This window comes from Nelusetta ayraudi, unplaced genomic scaffold (assembly GCF_046127955.1).
Source record: "Nelusetta ayraudi isolate G7.1 ecotype Tasmania unplaced genomic scaffold, CSIRO-AGI_Nayr_v1 ptg000007l, whole genome shotgun sequence".
In the NCBI taxonomy this organism is placed as follows: domain Eukaryota; kingdom Metazoa; phylum Chordata; class Actinopteri; order Tetraodontiformes; family Monacanthidae; genus Nelusetta; species Nelusetta ayraudi.
In genome coordinates this window covers 2672033-2693137 of record NW_027466057.1, presented here as the reverse complement: position 1 = coordinate 2693137, position 21105 = coordinate 2672033, and the positions used below count along the sequence as shown (strand labels likewise).

At 45.6% G+C, this 21105-nt stretch overlaps 3 protein-coding genes across 3 annotated transcripts in view; 2 read left to right on the top strand and 1 right to left on the bottom strand.

Annotated features, from left to right (window-relative positions):
- Positions 1-4114, top strand: part of ltk (leukocyte receptor tyrosine kinase) — a 36562-nt gene extending 32448 nt beyond the window's left edge. Inside the window, exons 27-29 of the mRNA XM_076017838.1 lie at positions 383-517; positions 717-807; positions 1251-4114. Coding sequence (XP_075873953.1) covers positions 383-517; positions 717-807; positions 1251-2261 — 1237 coding nt within the window. The 3' untranslated portion in view covers positions 2262-4114. The remainder of the gene's footprint in view (positions 1-382; positions 518-716; positions 808-1250) is intronic.
- A 710-nt stretch (positions 4115-4824) lies between these two features.
- itpka (inositol-trisphosphate 3-kinase A) lies at positions 4825-13896 on the bottom strand. The gene is made up of 7 exons (XM_076017839.1): positions 13261-13896; positions 9605-9704; positions 9210-9423; positions 7363-7567; positions 6553-6654; positions 5961-6032; positions 4825-5243 (listed from the first exon to the last, which is right to left on the bottom strand). Exons 1-7 carry the CDS (start codon positions 13660-13662, stop codon positions 4971-4973), a joined length of 1368 nt encoding a protein of 455 aa, XP_075873954.1. The 5' UTR covers positions 13663-13896; the 3' UTR covers positions 4825-4970.
- Positions 13897-14809: 913 nt separating this feature from the next.
- On the top strand, positions 14810-21105 carry ivd (isovaleryl-CoA dehydrogenase). The gene is made up of 13 exons (XM_076017840.1): positions 14810-15084; positions 16340-16429; positions 16633-16684; positions 16946-17115; positions 17227-17320; positions 17404-17534; positions 17636-17732; positions 17843-17936; positions 18560-18641; positions 18752-18856; positions 19001-19073; positions 20250-20764; positions 20907-21105. The coding sequence occupies exons 1-12, from the start codon at positions 14953-14955 to the stop codon at positions 20381-20383; spliced, it is 1254 nt and encodes a 417-aa protein (XP_075873955.1). The 5' UTR covers positions 14810-14952; the 3' UTR covers positions 20384-20764; positions 20907-21105.

The following is a 21105-nucleotide window of genomic DNA, read 5'->3' as shown; positions in this document are numbered from 1 at the left end:
AAGTAAACCCAGAACAAACAAATGTCTTCTGCTTCCATCACATTCATAAGGCTAATTCACCAAGCTGAATGTAACCTTGTTAGAAATAAATGGAAGAACATAATTTGATTCTAATGAAAGAAATAGTCCCATTTGTACATTCTTTTTAGACTTGAGGTTTTAGATTTGCATAGTCTTGGCAAACAGCTGAGGTTTTGTTTTTATATTGCTTTGATATCTAAGAAGACAAACAACAACAACAAACTGCTAGAAGTTGTTCATTTCAATTTAATGGCAGTCTCAGTCTGAATATCCAGAGACTAGCGAGGCTTTTAATATATTGCACATGAGTGTCCATGTGGCCTGGTCAACTCTGTTCTTGATCTCGCCCCTCCCCCTGCAGGTCATTTGGAGTACTGCTGTGGGAGATCTTCTCTCTGGGTTACATGCCGTACCCCTGCAAAACCAACCAAGAGGTTCTGGAGTTTGTCACCAGCGGAGGCAGGATGGATCCTCCGAAGAACTGTCCGGGCCCTGTGTGAGTATAGACAGGAGGTCCAGTGCAGGCAAGACTCTGGATCAACAGGCCTGATGCTGTTCCGGCAGCTTTTCAATCATTCTCCGCTACAGCACTTTTCATTGAGTCCTCTTTTTACCAGCCGAGTATCCTTGTTATGTAGATTGACCAGTTTTTGTAACATAGAATTCACCTGATATTGGTGTTTTGTGTTGCGCAGGTACCGGATCATGACCCAGTGCTGGCAGCACTGCCCTGAGCACCGTCCCAACTTCTCCACCATCCTGGAGAGAATCAACTACTGCTCCCAGGTAAGTATCAGTGTAATGTAATGGGATTACTCTGGCAAAAATGGTAATTGTATCATAATGACTTTATTTACTTTATTTAAATATCGATTCCATTACTTTTCTGAAATATTTTGCAAGCTAAAAATGTCTTATTATCCACAAAATGTCTGAAATTTAGAAAAACAATTATGTCGCGAATTGATGATGCAGCCATGCATGCTACGTCATGGATATGCGACAACGCACCAAAACAAGCAAAAGAAAAAGCAGCAATTGCGTTTCTAGCTGGAAATACAAGCGTTATTTTGAGTTGATCTTGTCTAAATCAAAGATTAGATTACTTTTTAAAGGAGTAATAAGTAGTTGGATTACTTTTATGGAGTAATCCCAACAACACTGTTCGAGAAATATTCAAAATTGGAATATTCATTTACCAACCCTACTTCCCTCCTCTGCTGGGCCAGGACCCGGATGTGATCAACACGCCCCTGCCGGTGGAGTACACCCCCACTGGGGAGGACGACGGCGGCAAAGTCATCCGCCCTCCCAACCCCCTCCTGCTGTCGTCTCACCCCGTCCCCCAGGATCCCACCTCCCAACTGGGTCTCTCGGCTCTGGGCCACACCCTGCAGCCCACCAAACCCCGCCTGCTCCTCCAGAAGGGCCGGCCGGTCCACCACGAAGTGACGTCGTGCCGCGAAGCCCTGGAGCCGTCCTGGGCCGAGCCCGTCCCCGCACCTTGCCTGTCAACGGCGACGGCGGCGGCGGGCGTGTTCTCGGGGGGACACTGGCTCCACCCTGAGCCTCCTCATCACCGTCCGTGCACCAGGAACGGCTCCTCCTCGGGGAGCCAGAGGCTGAAGAACAAGACGAAGAACCTGTGGAACCCCACTTACGGCTCCTGGGTCTTGGAGAGCTTCAGAGGGAAGAAAGCCCTCGCTCACACTCAGTCCATGCCGCTCTCCACCTCCTCCACCTCCTCCTCCGCCGCTCCTCAGACCGGCAGCGTCGCCTCAGACGGCAACGACGGCATGTGCGACGGCGCCGCCGCCGGCCACCTCGGCCCCTCCGGCCTCTGCAGCCCATCGACTCAGCCCTCCGCCTCCGCCTCCAACCACAGATCTCCAGCAGGTGGCGCCACCAGAGCTGGCATGGACCTGGCCAAGCTGCAGAGTTTCCCGTGCGGGAACGTCAACTACGCCTACGACGAGCAGAGCTACGAGACGGAGAGCCTCCCCCTGGTCAAGCCCAAAGCCCCCGACGCCATCGCCAACACCAGCTCCGCCCCGAGCGTCTCCTCCGAGTCCGGCACGGGGCACCACACGGCACAGTCCGCCGTGCCCAAGCTGCTGCTGAAGCGCCACGCCAGCTACGGCCACGAGGACGTGAGGAAACACGCCAAAGCCGAGAAACCCATCTGCGACCGCGACTCAGGCTTCTCTTTGTCCGAAGACCTCAGTGTCACCCCCATGTAGGACCTGGTTTCCTTCTGTAGCAGGGATTTTGATTTGTAGCGTCTTTTTTGTTCTTTTTTTTAATGAAACTGAATGTCACACAAGTGGAGCTCTGGGCTCCTGAGAGAACAGTGAGAGGACTCCATCACGGTCGGAGAACCGTGACACTGGTTTAAAAAGTCACTGGAATGCTGGGGAAAATTCAACTCACTTACTGGAACACCTCTCCCGCGCACTGTGATCCGGAGATCCGATGCTGGACTCTGGGCTCCCTCTCGGGCCTCTAATACTACTGGTAGCTGAGCACTGAAGCAGCCCCGCGGCGGCCAATCATAACTGCTGTATCTTGTCTCTCAGTTTTAGATTTAAAGTCAGAGACTTAGTTTGTTTTTGGATTTTTGTTGTTTTTTCCTTGTAGTACACTTTGCATCATAGTCAGCAATATCTCCGGATTTGTAGTATTTTGTGTACAGTACTCACAAACAAGACAAACAATATTGAGACATTGGGAAGATCTTTGTCCATTTTTTTGTTTTTGAGCTCCTCATTAAAAAAAAACGAAACCCAACAAAGGCTGGAACATAACCCCATTTATTATGTTTTAAACAGAAAGTTTGATGGACCAAGCTGTTGGGGTCGCTTAAGTTCACTGTTGACTATGCGATCAGGACAAAAACACTCAGGTTTACACGTTGAGTATTTTACAAGAGCTGTGTGAGCAGACGTAGAGGTTAGATGAAGTTAAGGGGCATCTTCTGTCAACGCTTTGTGGCAACTCTAAATCCTGCTGGTTTTTCGGTGACTGGAGACTTCTTGTTGGAGACGCTGCTATTGCGCTGGAAAGGCTCTTTTGCCCAGTTGGCAGTTATGTTTTGTGTGTATACCAAAATGAAAATCAGGTGTGTGTTTTGCTTTGTTAGTTGTTGCAGCATGTCGCCCCCTTTTCTGTTTTTTGCTTCAACCATCTTTTTCAGCAGTGATTGAAATGTTCTGCATCAGAGTCGGTGCTGTGAAAGTTACATTTTTTTTTTTAATACATTTTTGCCATAATTTGACCATTGGTTAATGTGTAACCCAATGTCCTAATATTATTTACTTGGACTCACTAATATCAAAGCCTAGAACGTTGATGATGATAATGTTGCTGTGAATATATTTGCTATTTTTGTACTGACAGCCAAACACTGGACTAACCCCATTTGCATTTACTCTGTTTATTATTATTATTATGCGTTCACTTCTATTTATTCATGTTGATGATGGTTCTGTATTTGTAGTCGATCACTGCCATTCGATACCTGACACTGCGTCTCATGTAGTGCTGGTTGTACCTACGTTTACTCAGCAGGGGGAGGTATTTAGCTTCGACATGCCGAACATGCTGCTGTGAGTTTCTCGGTTCATATAATTAATCGGAGTTTGTGTTTGTGAAAACCTAGTTTCATTTTTTTTCTTGTTTAGTCCTTTTGGTAGATGCATCTGCTCCTGTGCCTGTAGCCTCGATGTGTTGAAAGTTGATTTTTATTTTTTGTAAGTCAGTGGTTACATTTAAAAAGGGGTTCTTTTGAGTTTCTTGTATATTCTTGTTCGGTTTGGTTATAAGGTGTGGTCGTTTAAATTTCCAAATATTACATTTTAAAATAAGCTCTTCTTCAGAGGCAGGTAAATACTATTCATTGGCACCATGTAGAAATACCGTTTACCATTGAAGAAATACTAGCTCTACAACTTCTTTTTTCTTTCTTTGCGTTCCTTACGTAGCCTGCAGATATTTTTGCCTCAAACCAAAAGTGCACTCTATGCAAACTCCTGTATTTCACACTTTGTCTAACCTGACTGTGCCCCAAATAAATCCAATAAATATATTGATCTTAGGTGTGTTTAGACCGTTGGCCAGTGTTTTATTTTGTTTCTGTTGTTTTCCCCCCAAAAGCAAAGAAGGCAACACAGTGAACTGAGTCGTGGCACAGTTGTTACATACCACAGTGATGTTTTATTATGGAAAATCATTGAGTGTATTTACCCTTTTTTCTAATTTCCATGTACAAATGTTCATTCATGTCCTTGCTAAATATTTTTCACAAACATTGCAGCATTGACAACCATTCGAGGAATTAAAACAACCAATCCTCATTATTGAAATGAACTTTGAATTTGAATTAAAATCAACTTGTAATTTGGTGGCATGTCTGTCACTAACACGGGTGAACACAATACAAGCTTGCTCCACTCCAGGCCTCTGCCTGCGCCTCTCTCCAGCCTCACTTTCACTTCTTCTATCAAGCAGACGTGCCCGGGAAAAAAAAATCTATAAATTAGTTTGATTATGGAAGTGAAATAAAGATCAGGTACAGTGGAAGATTGTTTGCCAGAACAGCAGTGATTCGCTCTAACAGTACACAACACTGTGGCTACTCGGTCACTTTTTGCAAGGACGACTGAGACTCAGTTTCTATTAAAATTTTTGCTTCCTCTTTCACGTTTTGATTTAAACTCTCTGGTCGTGAGTTTCTCCCCCTTCCCGCACACTGCACAATCCCCACACTTTCTTTCACTTCATTTTGTGGAAACGAGTTAGTGTCAGTTTCTTGTTTTTTTTTTTTTCTTTTTCAAACCAGAGACACTTCCCCCTTGAAGCGTCCCTTGCTGACTTTATGTCAGAGGCTTTAGTAGACTGAACCTCCCTTTGGAGTATTGTTCAGTCCACTTCATCCAGAGGTCAGTTGGGAATCACAGGCCGTCCCCGTCTGCACCTTGCTTCGTTTCCCCCATGTCTGAGTCGAGGCTCTCTGGTTTAGTCCCGTCGCAGTCCACGGACTCTAGTGTGTGTATGAGGTTCTCCAGCCCCCACAGGTAGCCGTCCTCCTGGTTGCCCTCCTGCCAGGGAATGTCGTGGCTCAGCGTGTGGCCCTCAGGTAGCGCCGTAGTCTTGCCAAAGTCAATGATCCAGACCTGGGCGTTGCCCGTGTGGTCGTGGATGAACAGGAGGGAGCTGCCGATGACCTGTGGACGAGGAGGAGAAGTGAGTCGGAGACAGTGTGATTTTCTCTACATCTCCACAGATGGGTGCGTAATGTCTGGAAGCAGACAGGTTGACAACCTGGCTATTTCATTAAGTGCACTTTGTTGCCTGTTCTGCATGTTTCACATGTTTATGTTTCCCTGCACCAACACACCTTGTTCACGTACGTTATATTGTTATTATGCCTGAAATAATTCACAGACGCCACTTGTGATTTCACAGGTTTAAGGCATGTTATGCAAGACAAATCAATAGATGTTCCTATATTTAATTAGAAAATATTTGGTGAAATGTCTATTTTTAATTTTTTTTATATACAATATGTTTGTTAAAAGATGACCCAGCTGTCACTATGGAATTTATGTAGGGACAGGATATAACATTTCAAACAGAGGATTCCAACCAGGCAAGGGAGAATTTAGATGCCATCATAATTGCACTTCTGTTAGTTGGAAAGACAGTTTTTTGAAGCAAAGGTAATTAGTGAAGTGGGAAAAACTTTGAAAAGCAAAAGGTCAAAGCAGGAGGACGAAAGCTGTTTTGCTTCACATCAAAAGTCAATAAAGGTCCCTGTTGTAATCAAACAGCATGGGACTGATGTATAATTAGACAATTTGACTCTGATCTGGTCCAACTGGGTTCAAGTAACAAGACTGGCAACAGTGGTTGGACCAGTATGAAGCTAATCAAGTCTTCACCTCGTGCTGTTTGAAGAACTCTGACATCATCAGGGCCTGTTGGATCTCCATCAGCCTGCTCAGGTAGGACTTCTGAGTCAGGAGAGAAAAACATGCAGAATTAGCATTCATACATACAACATACATACATTGCAATTGAAAGAGGCTCCGAGTCTTTGCAAGATGTCAGCTTGCAGAATTTTGGAAGCTCTCTCGCTGTAATTTGGGAACTTCTGCGTAAATATTTGTTCGGCGGCGATGCAGTTTTATCGGAGCTCTGACAGTTTAAATACTCGGAGGCTGTTTGCTGTCATCTTTAGCTGTGCGCAAATCTTACCCCTGTATAAAGACTGAGCAAACAAAATGACTGCCAATTGTCCAAACACGGAGCAGGATGTGAAAGCTTCACGCCATTGGTTACTTTAATTGGAACAGACACCTTTCAGGTGCGGTGTCTGCCTGCTCCACCTGTACCTGTGCACATTTAGGTTTTGTTTGTCCATGTCTGTTGACTTCTGGAAACGCGAACTATGTGTGTGTGTGTGTGTGTGTGTGTGTGCGTGTGTGTGTGCGTGTGTGTGTTTTGCCTGTCGGCTCAGTCTTTCCCACGCACTATAATGCAAACGTTTCCTCCAACGAAGTCCTCAAAGACCTGGATGACATCCTGCTTCGACCTGGTCTTCTTGAAGTCAGTCCGACACGTACCGTCACTTTTCTGAAAGGTCGGCAAAATATATATGATGCTGCTTACGTACATACTGTGTCGTGAAGGTTTTTTTCACACTGTAATCTGACTGGCCACATTAAAAGTGCAGGTGTGCATTCAGTTAAAACACAACAAGGAAGGATTGCGATCCAATCCAAACTGGGACATCCACAGGTCCTATTGTTTTTTTTGCCTGATTCTCCTTTGCCAATGTTGTCGGACAATATCTTGGTCTCAAGAAGGAATTTTTGGACTCAGAAAAAGTTGCTATAACTACCACGATAGCAGCTTCCACTCTCGCTTTAACCCCCTTTTCTTAATTCAAAGCTGACAGGTTATGGAATCCATTGTTATTATGAAATTATGAAATTCCGGTTAGACAGATCAATTGCAAACACTGTGTATTGGAGCATGACGAGACAGTGAGATTTCCAAGTTGGAATCTGAGCTGCCGTGTCTTTTGTACTTTACTTTTTTTTTGTTGGCTGCTCAAGCTTTGTAATTTTCATCTGTTGCAGTTTATGAGGGGAACTGAAACCTTCCGGGGAGCTGCAGCAGGGAAAGTGGCAAAAAAGTGCTTGCTTCTTGCTTTCTGAACACGCACACGCACACGCACACGCACACGCACGCACACAAACACACAAACACACACACGCACACATACATGCATGCATACAGATAGGTTTGCTGCCATACGTGCTTTCCGGTTCTCACTACCTTGATCCCTTCTATTCGGAAGCCCAGGGTGTTGGTGGAGCTCATGGTCTCCCTCCACTGCATGTAGCGCAGCTTGGTGACCCCCCGCTGGCGGTGCTCCTCGCCAGTCGGCCCTTCGCTCTCCACCTCCACCATCTTGTTGTACAGGTCCTCCCTGGGTTTGGGCCGCTCGCGCGCCCGCACCAGCTCCTCCTCCAGGTACGTCCTGAAACAGCAGCAGGAGTTGAATCCTTCACATTGGAAGCGTGCGCGTATTGAGCCGATACCAAATAAAAACAGGGCCAGTATCGCCAATACCAATACGATACCGATACTATTGAATTCAGGTGAATCTATCATCAAATTGCTAAATCTGAATGAATTCCATGATGTTTTCAAGTTCCAAGTGTTTTGTTTTTTTTTGAGCTGTGAATTATTAAAACCTCTGACAGAATTTTGGGAATAATTCTCTTGTTAAGTTACATATAGGGCAGCGTAAAAAGAAATTGCACTTAATTTAAATTGTTATCGGCTGTCAGGTCAAACAAACCGACTTTGATGGGCAACCTTGAATTTAGTAGTTTGAACATCAATACACACAAATGCATTACCTAGATACAAATCTAAAGCATCGATCTCCACAACGCTAATATCAATCGATACTGATACCAACATTGGTATCGACAGTACTGATATTAGCCTGTGCTGCCGCCGCGCACGCCCCTCCGTCAGCTATTCGCGGCGGCTATTTGCTTTCAAGGCCGGGCTCGGTACGCTGCGCACAAACAGGAGCGGCGTTCTTCTCCCCTTCGGCCTCGGTGTGTTTGCACTCAATGGAAATAATCTGTAAGGTGTTTTTCGACCAATAAACACGCCCTCGCTCAGTGCTGGAGGGGCAAGCCGCGCAGAGAGTGAACATGCCGTGCGGCGAATAGATTCGGCTCGAGGGCGGCGAGCGAGTGTTGGCGCTTGTCACACACGCAGAAAATAAATGTGCCAACAGACGAGAAATTTCAGTTTCAGTTTGCGAGCAGCAGCACTTCCTCAGCGGTGAAGAGGGAAGTGCAGAGGAGACTCCAGCGCTGTGTGTGTGTGTGTGTGTCTGTGCGTGCGTGCGTGCGTGCATGCGTGCGTGTGTGTGTGTACGTGCCTGCCCGCGTGCGTGCTTGCAAGTTAAGTGGTTTTTGCAGCTTTGCGGTCGAGTGTGTTTTTGACAGAGGGGAGTCTCCAGGGACACCCTGCCTCCATGAGTGAAAAAAACTGTGTGTTTGTCGCCTCAGAGTCGCACAAACACACTTGTTGTGGACGCCGAAAGATATCTGTCTATCACGATACAGTGTGTGTGTGTGTGTGTGTGTGTGTGTGTGTGTGTGTGTGTGTGTGTGTGTGTGTTTCTGTGTGCTCGCAGGGGGGGGGGTTTCTTAGTTATTACACTGAATTAAAACGACGACAACGACGACGACAACAGTCCTCCACTGCTCACCTGCACAATGTCTGTGCATCTGCCGTGTGTGTGTACTGTGTGTTGAACGTGTTTTCCTGTGTGTGTGTGTGTGTGTGTGTGTGTGTGTGTGTGTGTGTGTGTGCGCCGAGCGTGTTTTCCTGTGTGTGTGCGCGCTTGACACGCTGTGGCAGGAAGCCAAGCATATAGCTTTGCAGTTACAACAGGTGTTCCCTTGTAGAGCAAAACAGGCCCCCAGGGTTGCACAGCAGCAGCCGCCGCCGCCGCGACTCATCAATGCAGCCGCACGGGCGCGCAGCTCGCGTCAACACAATCGACACAATCGACCTCCGCACTATTGGCGGGACAAACTATCAAAGCGCTCGCAGCCTCCTACGCCACAGTCGTTTCTCCTCTGTCTCGTTACCTCACTCCCATCTTGCAGTCCATGACGTTGGGGTGCTCGAAGCTGGCCAGCAGGTCCGTCATGTGAAGGAAGGACTCGCCGTCCTTCTCGATGACGCCGTGGTAGCCGGGCACGTACGGGAAGAGCTCGTCCCCCCTCAGCTTCTCGAAACACTGCATCTCGTTTTCCGAGAACTTCTTCAGGATGTTTCCCTCGTCTGCGGCCTTGAAGTTACCTGGGAGTAGAGGGCGGCGGGGGAGGAGGGTGTTCAGTATGTCCATTCACACACCGTTCGTCTTTTCGCATAAGCAGTCTGACAATTTAACGCAAACAGGATCCAGACGGAAATAAAACACGCAGGCAAGAAGGAGGCACTTAGGTTTTTCCATTCGAGACGTGAGATGATGTAAACCGACCTTTGTGCCCCGCCAGCTGAACCCAGTTGAGTTTCCTCCTCTGGGTGGCGCTGAAGGGCCAGTGGACGATGGTCTTCAGCTTCCACCAGGGCGGCTTGCTCTGGGAAAAATGCAGGGACACGGCAAAGAGACGTCATTAAAAGTGGAAAGGCCCGTCGCGTTCGGGTCTGTTTGACACGCCGTCAATCTTCCCGGCTCTCGGCTTCCATTTCTCCCCCGTGTGTCTTGTGCGCTTAACATCGTGCAGCTGGTTTCGGCGCAGGCTTTAGAATTTCACGCCGACTATCGCACGCAGTTTGTCATCCAAGTCCTGGCAGGTTTTTTACACTGGCCGGTTACCGCACGAAACCCACACACCCGCGACATTTCCAGGACTGAAAAATATACATCGGACCTTAAAGAAGAAGGGAGGTTCTTTGTTTTTTTTTACTTGGCAAAGGTGTTTATTTTGTTTTAAGCTGCCTCCCCCCTGCAACCTCACATTCTGTGCTCCTCTCTTTCGCACATTCACACACACACACACACACACACACACACACACACACACACACACACACACACACACACACAGAAACACAGCAACAGCTTGCATCTTTCACAGACAAACAGCGTTTCACACTTGCGTGGAACTGCCTGTTTTATTCCTCCTCACACATCACACACACACATAGAAAGAAGATAATGTTTTTCTCCCCCCTCAAAAGAATAATCAGTCAAGTTGTGTCTCGGTTGTGTGTTTCACAGGTCGACGGAGGTCATTTGTTCTGGCAGGAAACGAAGGAGGGATTGTGACTCGGGTCATGCTTCAGCGTCTCTCTCTCGCTCTCTCTCAGTCTCGCTCTCACTCTCTCGGCTCGCCGTCCTGACGACCAGCAGAAGTGTAAATGTCAGCTGATACGCTTCACTTGCCGAGGGGGCCACTTGTTTACCGATAACACTGCATCATCATGGTGTAGTTTGACTTTTGTTGGTGCATTTTGTCTCACGCTGTAGCAGGCGGCTGCCGTTTTTCAGCGGCAAACAGGGCGACAGGGAGGGAATGGAGGCGTCGATGCGACACGTTCAGTTTGGAGGTAAACACCCATCGGCCCTGCGGCTCCACGGCCAATATTTATATTTCTCGTCACACGGTCTGAAGCTGAATTTTCCCCCAGGCCAAAAAAAAGCTGAAAGGCACGCCAAAGAAACACTTTGAAAATCGTAAAAGACTTTTTTGACATAAAGGTGGCCAACCATGACCAAATAAAAAACCCATAAAATTAAGAAAAATAATAATGTTGATTTGACTACTCAAACACAGAAAAAAAAAGGAAAACAAATAAAACCTCTTTCTTATATAATCAAAGGCAGCACGAAGGCTACATCAAGCGAGAAGCACATTTGGTCTGACGTATAATTGTTCGATTTCTTTTACCTCCAAGTGTGCAAAAGCAAGACGTTATGATTTGTTTTCAGAAACGTGCGAGTCATCACGGTTTGCCACTGGGAATTACTGCTCGTCATCACGGCCTGGAAAACAAAACAACTTGCACATCATTGCCGCTGTGACGACTTTTCACTCTTGTGGTTTTCACAGTTTTTTTTTTGCACTTTTAGCTACAATACCACTATGTTATGGTAAATCTGACGAGTGATTAGATTTTTCACGGGCAGGTTGGAGAGAGAAAAAAAAAAGTAATTTTACTCTTGGTGATATTAGATCATCTGTCTAGTTCAACTGATGTATTCCAAAGGAAAATTCCATCTAATTTTTAACAATTTTATGTAAATTAATTTTTCTTTGCACAACGGTTCTATGTTGCCCTATATAGTTCAATGTTATATTATATTTTATTATTTCTGCTATTTTGTAAATTTGTAAGTTGTGAACTTTATCTCTCCTTTACATATATATATACATATATATATATATATATATACATATATATATATATATATATTTTTTTTTTTTTTAATATTTTTATCCTTGTAAGTGTAACACCTACTTGGCAATAAATGTGTTTCTGATTCTGATTCTGAAAATACCAGTTGTACTGGGATTTTCAGTACTTGTGGAGTAAAGTCTCCCTACCAGTCCCGATAGCAGATGACCTTTAGAGTGTTTCTGCCTGCTCAGGGTGTTCAACTCCAACACTTCCAGGCAGGACCGCCGTCAGCTGGTTTCTGTCATTTTATTCTCCTTCTTTTTTGCGTCACGTTCACCACATGTCACACGCATGTCGCTGGGCCCTTGAGAGACATTTTCCACTTTTCCATCCACATTTTCCACAAAGGTCTGAGGAACCATGGTGTGACTCACGCTGCGTGCGATTCCGTTCACCTTGAAGCCCTTGCTCTCTATTTCATCTCTCTCCCCTGTTACATTTCCATTAAAAAATAAAGCACTTTGGCGCAGGCTAACCACAGTTCGCCCCTTTCATTTGCTCATAAGGAGCTCGAATGGGCTAAAAGGCCAAGCGCTCGTCTGCTAAAGTCCGCTAAAGTGCTCTGCGCTTCCTCAAGTGCTTTCTTTGTTAAATGTCAGAGGTTTCAAGCTGGCAACTGACCATGAAAACACAGCGTTGCCAGGCGGCCTGGTGGCTTTCACTGAGCTGCGCGAGTGCGTCTGCGGGGGCCTTTTTCTCCTCTCGGTTACGACGACTTCAGGAGCATTTAGGAGATGCATTAAGCTTGGCAGGGCGGCCGAGGTCGGTGGGCAGCGCCACAGAGGCCCTCCGCTATCCAGCCACTCCTCCTCCTTCCCCTTTCCTCGCACACACTACGGCTGGAACAGGCCATATGTTCTCGACGTGTTTGACAAGAGACGTGACAAGTGCCCGGCCATGTAGGGAGACATGTGAGAACGCACGCCCACGTGCGGCCGCACAATCCAACCCTGAGCGTCGGTGTGGTGACAAAAAGCAGATTTTCTTTATCTTTTTTTTTCTTTCTTTTTGTTCCTGCTGCTGACTGGAGAAACCGAGAGGTGACTCACTGGCTGCACTCGCAACACCACTTCCCTACGAGCGGCAAGTCGTCGAGCCAGCGCTGCAGCTGCAGAAATATTTGCTGTTCCATTCAAATCTCAATGTCAAACATGTGAATTTGTGCTTTGGATGGAGGCGGCGCTCCTCTCATTTGCTTTCAGACTAATCTTTGGAGGCAACAAAGGCTCTGGGGCTCTATTAGAATGGCAAAGTCAAACAAATTGACACCCTCTGTGATCCTTCAGTACTTGCATGGTATGCATGTGTGTGTGTGAGTGTGTGTGTTAAAGGAGGGGCCGACTGGATTTGCAGTCCTAGAACACAGAATGACTCAATGAACTGACATTTAAAGAGAAACACATAGGCCTTATTCTTACTATTAATCTGAATAATGTGTGTTTGAGTGATGATTAGTGGGGGGAAAGAGAAGTAAAATTATTTTGGGGGAGGATATTAAGTGACCAATCATGAGAGAAGGGTTAAAAATCACATTTCCTGCAGAATATGACTGTCATACAACTCGGAGGACAGTATGTATTCACAATTCCTGGATTACTGTCAGGAACAAGAGCCAAATGATGTCTGTAATAATAAGCAAGTGTAGCATATCTGAAGTCCTATGTAATGGATGGACATTTGTCCATGCATGGTAGTGGGATCTGACCTGATATGTCTCTCCCATGCACTCACCTCTCCGGCGTCCACCAGATGCTCCAAAGTGACGATGCCTTTGCTTTTGCTCTCGTTGTCACTCAGCAGATCGTCCTCGGACTCCACGACAGAAGACCCCGTGGACGAGATGGAGGAGTTGGACAGCTTCCTGCGCAGGGGACCGTCCACCACCTCCTCCATGTCCTCCTGCTGCATCTCCCGGGAGGAGCCGCCTCCCTCCGGGGTGATGGTGACCTGCGGGACGGGACGCCCGTCCATCACGGCCGGCGGTTCGCTTGCGCACGACCCCGAGATCCGAGCGGCATCCCGGGTAAGGGACGACCTCTCGGCTGCGCTCGCCGGCAGACGCGAGCCCTCCGCGGACGCGCTCCCAGAAGCCTTCAGGTCTTTCGAGGCGCGCCTCCTGCACTCTTTGGGCATCTGGAGAGAGACAGAGAGAGTACCGCGCACGGCGAGAGGCGCACAGTTAATCGCCAAATCTCGTCATCGCACTCTTGTGTTCAAGATAAACTTCCTGGTTGTTGGTTTTCCGAGTTGTCAGAAGCGAACAAGCCGTGCACACTGCTAGAAAGGGGAACCCCTCTGTGGCGGCGGCTTGCTTTCGCGCTCCGACGCAGTTTACGCACGCGGCGCGCGCCGGCGCACTTGCGCCTTGCTCGTTCACAAAGTGTTTATCTTCCGCGTTACCTCTCTGCCGCTTCCTGGCAGTCAACTGAACTGACGTGAGCGAGGGTCGATGGAGCCACAGTGCCCTCTAATCTGGAGATGAACTGGAGTGACCTATCAAGACCTATCGTCTTGATGGGTCCATTATTCAGTTTTCACAACTTGTGATTGAATCACGCCAGATACTGTCATTAGCAGCACATTCCGAGTATTACATCAGTTTCAAACGAGTATGAGATTCGACAGTTGACAGCATTTTTGGATTAGTCATACACATAAATTAAAATGTAAAACTTCCCCCAGAATGCCAATAAATGCCTAATTGAGAGTCAATGATACATGCTAATTAATAACGTAAATGCCGTAAAGTAGTGTAAGACAAATAGGTATTAGAATACTGATGTCACGGCCCAGTAATAACACACGAGGACACGAGGTGGCGAGGAGAACAGAATTGATCGTCACAAGAGTTGGTTGTTCTGCGTTCCACCCACCGGAGGGCACTGTGGCACAGTATTGTTGGAATCAATGTAGTGCATTGTCTTTTGAGGAGGTAGCCGCTGACTGCGTGCATAATAACTTATCCTTGTATTTCATTTCCATACAAAATTTCAATTCCATAAAAAGCATGAATGGAAAAGTTGAGGTTTTGATTGAATTTTAAACTGTTTACATCAAATGTGTTTAACATATGTGGAGACTTACAAACGTTGCCCTGCATTGTTTGCTTTGTATAGCAAACAATGCTGTACAATATATAATTTCAAAACATTTTATCGAGATTGTGCTACGCAAGGTCCTCGCCACAACGGTAGATGGCAGTATATCCCCCGGCGTCATGACTGCAACCCACCATAAAACCAAAAGAAGAAGAAAATGCGCACGATTACCAGCAGAGGGCAGCCGGGTGCCACTAAAGCCTCGAGTTTGCCAAAAGCCAAATTAGAGGAAAGGGCAGGCGTCTACTCTTTACCCTGAAGGGACCGAGCTTGGGTTTTTGACAAATATCAACCACAAGTGGACACTCTCCTGCGTTGCAGCGACATGTTGGCCGTCAGAAACGCTCTCCGCCTCGCCTCCAGAATCTCAATCCCCGCTGTGGCGAGGAGGGGATGCGCTGGAGCTGCGGTCCCGGTGGACGATGTGGTGAATGGACTCACCGAAGACCAGATTCAGGTTTGTCAGGCACAACTCCTCAGTCTAACTTTTCAGCATTCTTTTGTTATACGCAGACTACAGAGTTACACCCGTTTCACACAGATATTACGAGGTTCAGACTGAAACAAATAGCAGCTCGGTGTTTTGCTCAAAGGTTATTGACGGAGGCTTGTGACATAACATGGAAGTTAGCCGACACAGAGCGAGCTAACCTTGTAGCGGGTTCATTGTAGCTCTCCGAGGAGACTGTGTTATCGTTGTAAACTGATAGTGGGTTTAAATGATATCAGTAGATGCCTAAATGTCTCCGGTCCGGCGTGCATTATTTTAAGCACGCTGAAAGGTGTAAAACGGTTGCTGAGAGCGTCAAGCACGTCAAGATGACATCCTGACGTCACGTATTGTATGCACGCAGGTTTCTCGACACGCGGGTCAAAATGTGTATTCAAAATTGTTTTGTTTTGTTCTTGACCAAGTTTGGATCGCCAGTCACAAGCTGACAACGGTGCGGTGATGTGTGGCAAAGAGAAAACGATATGGGAGGAGGGGCGGGGGCACATAAAGCCTTCTGATTGGATGAAGGGATCAATCCGCAAGTCAGAGGCATTGTGTCGTTGTGTTATGAACACGTGACCATGAAGCGTTATTACGCAAGGCTGTATTTTAAAAATGTTTGTCTAATTATGTTCTCATTATTTATTCACTACTTCCATGTCATCACTTATGAGGATTATTATTATTATTATTATTATTATTATTATTATTATTATTATTATTATTATTATGATTAATATTAATACATTTATTTAATTATTTTCTAGTCGTACTTATTGTGCTGGGAGAGTGTCAGGGCACATTAATAGTAATGTTGTCAATTTTACTTTATCAAATGCTTGTACATCGTCACTCAAATTTTGTGAATCTGTCTACATATGACGCATTATTGTCATTAGAAGCATCAAAAGTCTACTGCAGGCATTGTTTAACACGCATCTTTTCAGTCACATTTAGGCCCGTCACCCCTCTGAGGAGGCTGCCACTGAATAGTGCAGTGCAAGACTGATTCATAAAAAAATGGTCTTGCCTGTTGCCAACATGCATTCGACAAGGAAATACTGGTGGTTATGTTGCTGTTTAAATACTTTGCTAATTTATTTTGCATATTTCTGAACTTAAATAACTTAAATGAAATATTAATAACTGCACAAGACAAGGTTGTTGTTTTTTCCATCCTATTCTTCTTTTTTATTCATCTTAGTCTGTCTTTTTACAGCTCAGACAAACGGTGCGAAGGTTCTGTGCAGAAAAACTGGCCCCGCACGCCGACGACATCGACAAGACCAATGAGTTTCCAAGAATGCGCGTGAGTTGCATAGAAGAGTTTATCACATTGATTCAACGCCTTTTATTAGCCTGGATAACTTCAGCCTTTTCATGAACATGGTGAAGAACCTTGACAGTCTGAACTGGTTAATGAGTCTGTGGTGGTCAGCGTTTTCTCTGGCGCAGTCAGCAGGATGTGTTCTTGGTAATACATTGATTATTTTTTTTGGTTTTCTTTTTCAGGAGTTTTGGAAGGAAATGGGAGAGATGGGACTGCTTGGGATAACTGCTCCAGGTGAGACGTCTGGTCAAGTTTATCCAGTCAACATATTTGTTTATAGCCAGGTGCAAACAGAAAATTGAGTATACAGATGTGGGTGTAAAAAGCTTGCAGACATGCAAACAGGGTCAGAAGATGTTTGCAAAAGTGGTTCAAATTTCACCCTCAACTGGAGAGGATTCAGTTTCTATCAACTAACTTGTGTGCCGTGATCCTCAAGCTCTTGTTGTTTGAGCCACTTCGTCCCTGATGTGAACCTTTCTCCCTCACTGCCAGTGGAGCACGGCGGAACGGGCCTGGGCTACCTCGAGCACTGCATCGTGATGGAGGAGATGTCGCGCGTGTCGGCCGCCATCGCCCTCAGCTACGGCGCCCACTCCAACCTGTGCGTCAACCAGATGGTGCGGCACGCCAACGACAAGCAGAAGGAGAAGTACATGACGAAGGTCAGCAGCCAAACAAACGGCTTCGCAGATCAGCACATTCGCAGCGGCCGCCACAGACTGAGGTGGCAGACTGGCCCGTGATCTCACCGTGCACTCTGCTGCCCTCGCCAGTTACTGACGGGGGAACACGTGGGCGCGCTGGCCATGAGCGAACCCAACTCGGGCTCCGACGTCGTCTCCATGAAGCTCCGAGCCAAGAAGGAAGGTAGGAGCTGTTTGAACAACAACAGCGAAATGCTGGAAAGATCATTTCTGAAGTCTTGCGTTGTGTGGCGCTCTCTTCTTCAGGCGACTACTACATCCTGAACGGAAACAAGTTCTGGATCACAAACGGGCCGGACGCCGACGTCCTCATTGTCTACGCAAAGACCGACCCCGACGCCTATCAGAAAGGCATCACAGCTTTCGTTGTGGAAAAGGTAAATCAGGGGCCAAGCGGCGTTTTTTTGGCAATGGCTCGTTGTGGCCCTACGGAGAGTTTTGATTTTTTTTTCTTTCTTTCTTCTCCTTTTTTTTAAAGGGAACGCCAGGTTTCTCAACAGCTCAGAAGCTCGACAAACTGGGCATGAGAGGATCCAACACAGCCGAGCTGGTTTTTGAAGACTGTAAAATCCCAGGTTGGTCATCGAGAGTTTCTGCACATTCATCTACAAATAATGGCAACGTTCTCATCTCACAGTTTCCCTGACTTTTTTTTTTTTGTTTTGTTTTATTCAACGGTCTGCAGCGGAAAACATCCTGGGCCCGTTAAACAAAGGCGTGTATGTGATGATGAGCGGTTTGGATCTGGAGCGGCTGGTGCTGGCGTCGGGACCCGTCGGGTAGGTTGAGCCTGTCACGCGTCACCGTGCAAAGAGATGAAGAGCTGCCTGTGATGTGAAATGCAATCAGTTTATGTATTTGGTTTGTATTTTTGGTTCTGGTTGTGAGACACTTTCAACAGTGACCAGTGTGTGAAAACATGAGTGAATGATGAAACGAGTAAATTCTCCTGTGTCTTTATTCATCACATGACCTCACTGATTCTATTGAGTTGCTGGTCGTTCTGTTTCTTTCTTTCTTTCTTTCTTGTTTTCTATTGTGTGCTGTGTGCTATGTTGAATATACTTGAAATCCAATAAGAAGTATTTACGTTTGCGAGGATCTTTTTTGATATTACTGCTATTTTTTTTCTCCCTTTTGACTAAATAAGAATAATATATGTATTGATGGGTTAAAAGGGAACAAACGGCGATCAACACAAGATATTCACAAGATGTTCACATTATATTGACATTTGGTATATTTTACAAACTATGTACATATTGTTAACATATAAAAGTTTCATTACACCTTTATAACATGTAAGTGTGTGGGAAATAATGGTGGCTTAGAGGTTGCGACGGTGTGACGCTTAAAAGAAATTGATTGTTTAGCCATAATCAGTCCTGTCTTTGTTTCGCAGCATCATGCAGGCGGTCATAGACAACGCCGTCCCGTACCTCCACATGAGAGAGGCTTTCGGGCAAAAGATTGGTCAATTCCAGGTCTGGTCCCTCACGACATGCATACCTGGAAGAGTCTTTCTGTACAATTTGAATATTGTAATTTCACTGCCGTGGCAACCAACGCTGGTCTTGTTTATGTTGGTGTGTAGTTAATGCAAGGCAAGATGGCCGACATGTACACCAGACTGAGCTCCTGTCGGCAGTACCTGTATAACGTGGCCCGCGCTTGTGACAGAGGACACTTCAGCGCGATGGTGAGAAATCCTTTGTTGCTTTCTGCTATCACTGACAAGAAACAATTATTTCACTGCATAAGAAAATGTAGAAAGACTTGAAATAAAACTACTGCTTTGTGTAGTAACATCTTCTCCTGCGCCGGCGGCTGTTTGCGTTTGCAGGACTGTGCTGGAGTGATCCTGTACTGTGCCGAGAACGCCACCCAAGTTGCCCTGGACGGCATTCAGTGTTTGGGTAGGTGGCTGAAAAATGATTGATTAGAAAAAAAAAATCTGAATAAGATTGTAACTGGGGGCTTTTATTCAAGCAGTGCCGAGCTGAGAATCAAGTGAACAGGCTAGAAATCTGTAGTTCTCTGCTCTAAACCTCACGTTGGGATGCAGGCAGCTGCATTATGGCTTGATTCAGTTCTTCAATGCCAAAATCTGGAGGCAGAAACTTTCACTGAGCTTTTTCTTTCCCCAAATAAGCAGAAAGATGACAAGTGACTGGCTGCAGCGTGCGCAGGACAGCAGGCTGACCAGCTGCATTGTCAGAAATAGACTCAGGCCAGTGTGAGATTCTGGCAGTGTGTAAATCTTCATCAAATATCCATTTTTTTCCCAATCAATCACTGCTTTTTTGCAACATATGATATATTTGGGATAATTAGTAGGCTTAAGTTAAAAAAAAAAAAAGAAGAAGCCAAAAGTGGTAGAAAATGCAAATGGTTTTGAACTGATCTGTGACCTGTCTGAAAGGGTGTTTTATTTTTATTCAATGAATTTTATTCAAAAACTTTTGATGTGACATGACATAAAGGGTGCTTTTTGAAGGATTTTCAATTTAACTGTGACTAACTATGGCCACAAGGTGGCGTTTTTTTTTGTTTTTTTTTTGTTTTTTTTTTTTTAATGAAACTCGGAAGTACTGGTAAGCGCTTTGGAATAGAAGTCAGTAGTTGACCAACAGGTTTCAGTGCCAGGTGTCAGTGTTTGATATTTGCTGTTCTTATTATAGTGGTTATTGTGTTTGTGCTAATGACCTTGTCATGGTCTTTACTGTCATGATGAATTTGCCTCTTTGGACTTATTTCCTTGCTGTGTATTAACATATGTGCCTTTCAGCCAAACTGGTCTGATTTATAACACAGAACAAACAAAAAAACATCTTGAAGTAATGTGGTCCATTCGAATCCTTAATGCTTGTGTTCCTGCTGTTGACTCAATCAATCAATCAATCAATCAATCAATCAATCGATCAATTAGCTTCATCAGGAAACATGGTCCCAATACGCTATACAGAAGAAAAAAAAAATCAAATACAATTAAAACACTTCAAGAACAAGAAAACAAACAGCACTCAGATCTGCATGGTCTCCTAGTTTTGCCGCCACCGCACCCCTAACCTGTTGTGTCGCCCCGTCGACAGGTGGGAACGGCTACATCAACGACTACCCCATGGGCCGATTCCTCCGGGACGCAAAGCTGTACGAGATCGGCGCCGGCACGAGTGAAATTCGCCGACTTATCATTGGACGATCCTTTAACGCCATGTACAAATAATCCGACAGGAAGTGGCAGCGTTTGTTTTGCAGTGGATGAACTGAGTTACTCACACCCGGCGCCTTATTCTGTAGGAACTGTTGCTGCTGCGAAGATGATTTTGTCATGTAGTGATCACACGGTCCAGTTCATTGGCCTTAATGTCTTTCGTTACCCGCGTTAAGAACCACTTGCATCGCAATGCAAACCGATCGGAGTCATTGACGAGTCACTGCGGCTCACTAAAAATCTCGGTGTCTTTACGTGGTACCACTTCCTCCGACACTCCTTGAGGTTCTGCTTTTGAACCTGGAATCAGCCAGAACACGTTCATGTAAAGCTGCTCTCTGCGCTTCGGCAGAGCCAATGTCTCCTTTTTGATTTTTTTTTTTTTTGTTGTGTGTGTCAATACATTGCCGGTCCTCTGAGGATAATCTGAAAACATTGTCAGAGGGAATATCACTGACTAACAATTACATAAAATGTCTTTTTACCGTCATCTTATTTCACCTTTTACCGTATTTGGAACTGAGAATTCTATTAGATCAAGAACAAACAGCAGACGTCTGATCATTTTCTTCAAGGACATTGACATTAGACAGTCTGTTCATTTTTGTTATTAAAATATTGTAGTCAATCTGTACAGTGACAAAAATAGTCTAACACATGACTGTAGAGCTGATTTAGAAAATATTTAAATGTAATTGTTTTGTTTGCAGTCAATAAAATGATAATTTTCTGGA